The sequence below is a fragment of the Priapulus caudatus genome, unplaced genomic scaffold, assembly GCF_000485595.1.
Source record: "Priapulus caudatus unplaced genomic scaffold, Priapulus_caudatus-5.0.1 Scaffold365, whole genome shotgun sequence".
NCBI classification, from domain to species: Eukaryota; Metazoa; Priapulida; class Priapulimorpha; order Priapulimorphida; family Priapulidae; genus Priapulus; species Priapulus caudatus.
In genome coordinates, this window is record NW_014577426.1 from 75,229 (window position 1) to 82,161 (window position 6,933).

Genomic DNA, 6,933 nt, shown 5'->3' on the forward strand with positions numbered 1-6,933 from the left:
TGTATAGGTGTTAGTATAGTGTTAGCTCTACCCCTGTAACCCCTTCAGGGTAGTGAATGGGGGACATGGGTGGAGCTATAGAGCTGTGTGCTAACACACCGCCATCCCTATTATCTCCAATGACGGAAGAAAAACATGGTACATATATACATCATTTGCAACAAAATATTTATTAAGAAACCAAAAAATATAGAAAAACCAAAATAATGTGTATGTGAAAAAAATAAAGTAACAAACATTATGCTCTATTAGTAACACACATTAGTTTTGTAACAAAATTATCTGATTATATATATATCGCCCAACCCGGCTTAACATGGCTGCCACTGTGGCTGCTTTGTTGCCATGACAACAGCCCTTCATATGGAGGTTGATGTGCCACATTGAAGGTCACAATTTCAAGCTCCATCAATAGTATAATTATAAACTTTTTACGAATTGACAACAAAATATCTCTGAAAAAAAATATAATCTTATAACGTTAACATACAGGATATATGCACAACGTAACTACTTGTGCCTTCTCTGGGCATTTGTGGAAATTATATGATCATTAAACACAAATTGCCCCCGTTTCATCAAATGCCTGTCCATTGAACGGTCCACGGTCATTGTTCGTGTAAAGCTTTCATCAACTGTTGTTCACCTGACTATAAAATGCAGCAATTCTTCCCTTTTGCCCATACGCAGGTGTCTGCACACGTACCATGTAAATCCACCATGTAAAACTATTTCTTTGATATTGTACTGCTGCAATATAACTAAAGGCTGGTACAATTCACGCTCAGTACCGTGTAAAACTAGTCGCTATATACTTACAAGCCCTATTGGAAGCACACGTCGTTAGTGCTTCTGTATTGGCTTTGGTCCCAATGTGAAACTGTCCACATTTAGCTGGTAGAATGCAGCAGTGATAGAGTCAAACTAACGCACATACCATCTCGGGAGAGACAAAAGACACTCTTCATACAGAATCGCCGATTTTCTACCGCACTGCTAAACGAAATCAAAACGTCAGGGCAACAGTCAACTGCAAACCTTCACACAAACTACCAAAAAAGTGTACCAAAATCTGCATGGGTCTTAATTATACAGTCTTCGTCATCAGCAATTAAAGATGAACAACTGCTACCGTTGCGCATCTCATTGCTCCTTGTCGTCGTTAAAATTTCTTCGTTATAATAACAATCCGAGCCAAGCCACGTGCTACACGACAATACTATGATATCAATTCTAAAATGGTGATGCTCAATTCTGCAGGAATAAAGCTTACGTTTCTACTTGAAAATGAGGCGTAAGATTTCTGTAAACATAAAATCTGCTCAACAATTTTAACACGTCTGTCTCGAAGCGCTTAATATTCTAAAAGTCTATAATTACACGTGTAGCAAATTTTACCTCAATTCTACTAAAGAATGATACAAACAAATTTCAAAGGTAAAACGTACTGTTTAAGGACCCAATTGCAATGATTCCTAATTGATGTTTAAACCTCCACTTAAAACGGTGCAAAGGCGAGAATTAGACAGTTAAAACACGAGAAGTGTGAAAAGTTAAAAATGCAAGATTAATAAAGGGTTAGGCTAACCTACTAAACACGTTCACTGCAATGCTTTGTGCGATGGGTTATTGTAAAAGCACGTAATTTGTCCAATCCAACTTCCCAGTGTAAAACAAGAGCATGTTTATAAAACCATGCGTTCAGTAGCTTTTGTCTAGGAACCTATTATAAAACTGAATACAAAGATACGCACTAGGACCAGTGAACTATAAACTACTCAAAGGGCCATGTGAAAGTTTTTCTCAGTTTTAAGAGGAAGCTTTCTATATAAAATACGTGAGAGCACTGAAAAGCCACGGGAAACCTGAAAGCATATAAGCCTGTATGCAGAATGGTCGTAAGCAAATTAGCAGTGAACATTGGTGATGTTAAAGAATGTTAATAATAAAGCCTGGTAAAAACCTAGTCTGGTTAGCTATAAAAGTGATAATCTATTAACAATTCGTGCTAAAAGTGTTATTGTTCCACAAAAACACCCAAGCCCGGCCTGCTGTCTGGCAATCTCTCTCGTAAGTTATTCAATGCCATCGCCGGTTTCCGAGGAGATTGAAAGAGAGCGGACCGCAGCTCGAATTACACAAGTATTTCATTCGGAGCTAAAACCTTATAAGAGATGATTTGTGTGGAAACGTCTCAACAATCAACGACAATCAATCAAAGGAACTACACACACACGCGCGCTCGTTTGTCACGTAACGGCTTTCTGCTAAACCAAGCGCAATCAACATATTATACTTCAACGTTCACATCTACAATGTGCATGATTTTACGCGTCAGGTATCTAACCAACCTGCCATGAGAACACCATTTTAACGACAGCACACGCAACAACGACTGGATCATACACAAGCATACTACAATGTGCCTTATAGAGCAGATTATCGCTTAAATTAAACTGTCAAATGTCCATCCATCCATCTCTCTCGTAAATCTCACAAAATCATATGATTAGACACTCACTAAATATCTCATGTGGGCATGAGTGCTACGCACGTCTATCACCGCCTGCTCATGCGAAGAGCAGCAGACGCCGCGAGGAAGCGATACGCATGACATTCCTGCGCATCTGCTGCTGTTGCCGGCAGTCTTTACTGTCGATGACCGGTGCTTGGCAGCATCCTTGAGAACACCTTGACATCACCTTGACGTCAGCTTGACGTCACCTTGAGATCACCTTGACATCACTTGACATCCCCTTGACGTCACCTTGAGATCACCTTGACATCACCTTGAGATCATCTTGAGATCATCTTGACATGACCTTGACGTCACCTTGGTGAGCACCATCACCTACGTGACACGTTAGGTTAAAAACTAATCAAGCGGTGATTTTCATCTGGGGCGATTCTTACGTCGCGTGTTGAAATGGAGGCACCACGCGCTTCTGGACCAATAGCAAAGACCGTATATAATAGATGGTATAGTCGTTCTGCCTGTCACGTTAACCTCGTGTCCCACGCACGACGCTAGCACCGACCAATAGCTGGTGACGCAGCAATTGCTGAAGATTCAAGGTGATTAACCGTAGATGGGACCCTTGTGCTTATACTTGCCTCGTTGCAAGTGTACGAAACGAGACGACTAGTTGTAAATCGCTGCACAATCAATCTTCACAACCGTCAATCTTCAGATCGCTCAAGCCCTCTGTCTGTCCTACCGCGTCTCATTCTATTCTCTACGTCGATCCATCCATCTCTCTGCCACTGGCTGCCTCTCTCATTCATGACCAGCTCATCACTGCTTGCCTCCCTCCACACACCCCTCACTTCTATACACATAAACAGAAGAGCTGACGCTCTTACTCCCCCCTCCCCTCCCCGGGGACATCAGCCCGCCCGCCGCGCGCTTGATACGCACCTTCCGACCGCCTCTAACCGCCGCGACGACGACGACGACGACAGAGTCACAGTCCGGCGGTCGTCGTGCTGTTCTTGCTGTTGCGCATGAGTGGCTTGTGGTCCTTGAGCACGTCCGCGGAATGCTGCCAGAACCAGCAGCTGCGGCAGAAGTACTTGAAGCACATCGACTCTCGGCAGAAGTACGGTCCCGGCTGCGTCTGACACTGCGTACACATAGAGTCCTCCAGGTATGGGTCTACCTGCACCTGTAAGCATGAATACATAGGTAAGTAAGTACGTACGCAAGTATATATGTACGTATGTATGTACGTATACATGTACGTACGTATATAAGTGACTTTATAAGAAGTAATGTGTGAAATAATTATAATAGTAAGTACAGAAATGCATGTATACATGTACATATGTATCTGTATATAATTATATATATAAATATATATACATATATAAGTGACTTTATAAGTAGTAAGTGAAGTAATTATAATAGTAAGTACAGAAATTACTATATATATACCTTCTTGGAGAACTTGGGAGTTTTGATCTCTATGAATGCAGCTGAGACAGCTTTCGAGTAACTCTTCATATTGTTAAATGTGACTCTTCCGGAACCTGTGACATTAATTACATGTATACCACGAGAAATTAAAAGCCACAGAATGAAATAATGACACTACCTTAGATGGTTTTCTGTCAATGGGAGCAGAAAAGCAGCAGAATAATTTTTTAACTCACCACACTATTAGTAATTTCACATACATACGTTCTACAGGACTTTTATGTACATGTGCTCTAAACCCTTCAACGAACATTTAGTACCCTATGAATGACCAAATAAAATAACAACGATCTACCTTTAACATATTTATCTTACCTTTGATTAGTTAGAGATTCAACTAGAATATGTACACATGTATTCGTACAAAGATACCACACGCTTGCACGTAATTGTAGGAAAAAAATACACACGCACGCACGTACTTGTACGAAGAAGATACACACGCTCTCATGTACTCGTACAAAGAAGACACACACGTGCGCGCTCCCACGTACCGATCGGATATTTGTATTTGTCGGTGTCGATGCCGGCATAAACAACGCCTCCGAACAGGTCGTTCATGATGTGAGCGAGTCCCTCAGCGTTCAGCATGCCATGCAGCGCACCCACAAACACCGTGCGCGACGGGTCGAGACGCTGCGACGGACAGCGCACGTAGTTACTGTCGGACACCACCCACGGAATCACCTGCACCTGTAAGGAAACACACGGGCGCGGTCTCAGACGCAGAAACAGAAGGCGGGGTTGCAGTCTTAGCTGCATGCTCGCAGAAAGAATGGAATGTTTCAAAACAGGTGGGGGGGGCAGAACACCTAAAACAGAACACACGGGCGAGGTCTCAGACACATGATCGCGGAAGGGATGGAATATTTGGAAACAGGTGTCAGGGGGAGAGGAACAGAACATACTGTGTGTAACAATACTATGTGTGAGGATAACCTTGGAGAAATATTTTGTTCTTGTGCTTGGTCTTATACTAGGGGGCCGCTGTTTGTGCAACGCATATTTGAGCAAAATTTTGTGCTTTTTATCACAAACACAGCTGTAAGCTATGGATTTTTGGTGATAAGAAGAGATCGACTACTGAGCAAGTGACTTCATTCACTAAAGTTGACATCGACACAGTGTTTGAGCGTCTTTTTAGCTCTACCTCCTTGCTGCGCATCCTTCGGCTGGAGATCTTGAAGTACCAGTCGCCGCCGTTGCTGAAGTCGTGGGTGCAGGACTGCAGCAGTGCCTTCACACACTTCTCATTGTCAAACAGGATGTACACGTAACCGGCTGCAAAACGTACATCGAATCACACATCATTGCAATGAACCGCTACCAATTATAACCACAAATTACAAATGAACTCCTACGTTTACATTACGTGAGGCCGCATCCTTGAATGCAAAAGCCAGCAATTAAGACATTGAATCTACGTACAGGACTACTACATGGTGTCCCTGATGGAGAATTGAATCATCAGAAAGACAGCACAGCAGAGAAAACATTTATGCTGGCTATACACTTGCCTTTAGGCGGGTATCTTGGATGCTTGTTGTCCTTGCCGGGCCATTCGATCCTCACCGGTCCAAACGCGCGGTAGGCGTTAGCGAGTCCCACCTCTGTGATGTCCCAGGGAACACCACCGAGGAAGACTTTGCAAGAGTACGTTGGATTCTTGTAAGACTTAGGAGGCAGCTGACCGCTCCAAGTACATGTGGCTTCACAGATCGCTGTGAGAAACAAATCCCAAACAAGTTAAACGGGGAAGATTTTATAGCAATGACCAACTAGTAAGCTTTAGGTTTTTTAGCCATTAATCTGTGCACAAGATTCAATAATATTCCACACGATTGGCCTCACAGGTGTGACTTTGTATTTACAGTAACATTTTAAACAAAATCATTTGATTATCCACGTGCAGTGAAGTAATCCTATCATATTGAATAACAAGTGAGGTTCTATAATCTTCACTCTCCCAAGAGCTGATGAAACTTTTCGTTTCAGAAAGCACTGATGAACACACAGTTACTCGTTTATGCCCAAGTACGCACAGGCAGCATTACGATAGAGCTTACTATAGCAATTACTACTAAGATTATGACTTCAGAAAGCACTAGCAGTGATTGTTACGTTAGTCTGTGAGTACGTACAGCAGGCAGCAATGCTGCATTATGATATAGCATGAATACATACAGGCGGCATTACGATAGAGCTTCGCAGAGATGTAGGGATCGTGGTTAGCTGCGCTGAACAGCTGAGTCAAGCTCGCCCAGCGGCGATCCGCCGACACATTGTTGTAACTCGTCTGCTGCACGGCGAACGGGTTAACCTCCTTCTGAGGGTTCTGTCGGTAGTCCTGCGGCTGCTGCCTGTAGTCCAGGGTGTCTCGCATGCCGCGTATCGGCCGGCTCGCCACGGTAGGCATCTGCTGCTGCTGCTGCTGCTGCTGTTGCTGCTGTTGCTGCTGCTGAGGATGTCCGAGGGCCGACGCACCGATGCTGAGGTTTCCCTGCAAAGACAAGTGAGCAATGCATTGTCAATGATGTTGCGCATCGTCGTCATTGCCGTGACGATGAACAATGCGTTGCCGAGTGATCGCGTAGGCAGACGAAACGCGGCGACAAATCGAACTCGATGCCACAGAGCGTGTAACGTTTCACATACGCGCGCACGTGGCAGGTTTCCGCGCGTGCGTTCTCGCTTACCAGAAGCTCCGAGATGGAGTTATCGAGGGAGGCGCTGCCGGTGCCGCCGGACGCTGCGCTCATCTGAGAGTGGGAGCTCAGGTAGCTGTTGTCGGAGTCTGCGGGGGAGACGGACCTCCCGTCTCTGAACGGCGGCGTCGTCGGCATCACAGCACGGTTGTAGAGGTAGTCAAGCGAAGACGAGTTCACGGGGCTGCTATAGTCACTGCAGCTGCAAGGAGGGAAATAACCGGCCTGCTATAGTCACTGCAGCTGCAAGGA

General features: G+C 44.4%; 1 protein-coding gene across 2 annotated transcripts in view; it reads right to left on the bottom strand.

The window, feature by feature from the left end:
• Positions 1-1,462: 1,462 nt before the first annotated feature.
• The window catches only part of LOC106809583 (cytoplasmic polyadenylation element-binding protein 1-like), a 14,330-nt gene continuing 8,859 nt past the window's right edge, over positions 1,463-6,933 (bottom strand). For both annotated transcript variants that reach the window (XM_014812716.1, XM_014812715.1), the window contains exons 5-12: positions 6,673-6,883; positions 6,161-6,476; positions 5,494-5,697; positions 5,127-5,257; positions 4,471-4,669; positions 3,935-4,029; positions 3,419-3,665; positions 1,463-2,851 (exon numbers count right to left, since the gene is read on the bottom strand). In XM_014812716.1, coding sequence (XP_014668202.1) covers positions 3,465-3,665; positions 3,935-4,029; positions 4,471-4,669; positions 5,127-5,257; positions 5,494-5,697; positions 6,161-6,476; positions 6,673-6,883 — 1,357 coding nt within the window. In that variant the 3' untranslated portion in view covers positions 1,463-2,851; positions 3,419-3,464. The remainder of the gene's footprint in view (positions 2,852-3,418; positions 3,666-3,934; positions 4,030-4,470; positions 4,670-5,126; positions 5,258-5,493; positions 5,698-6,160; positions 6,477-6,672; positions 6,884-6,933) is intronic.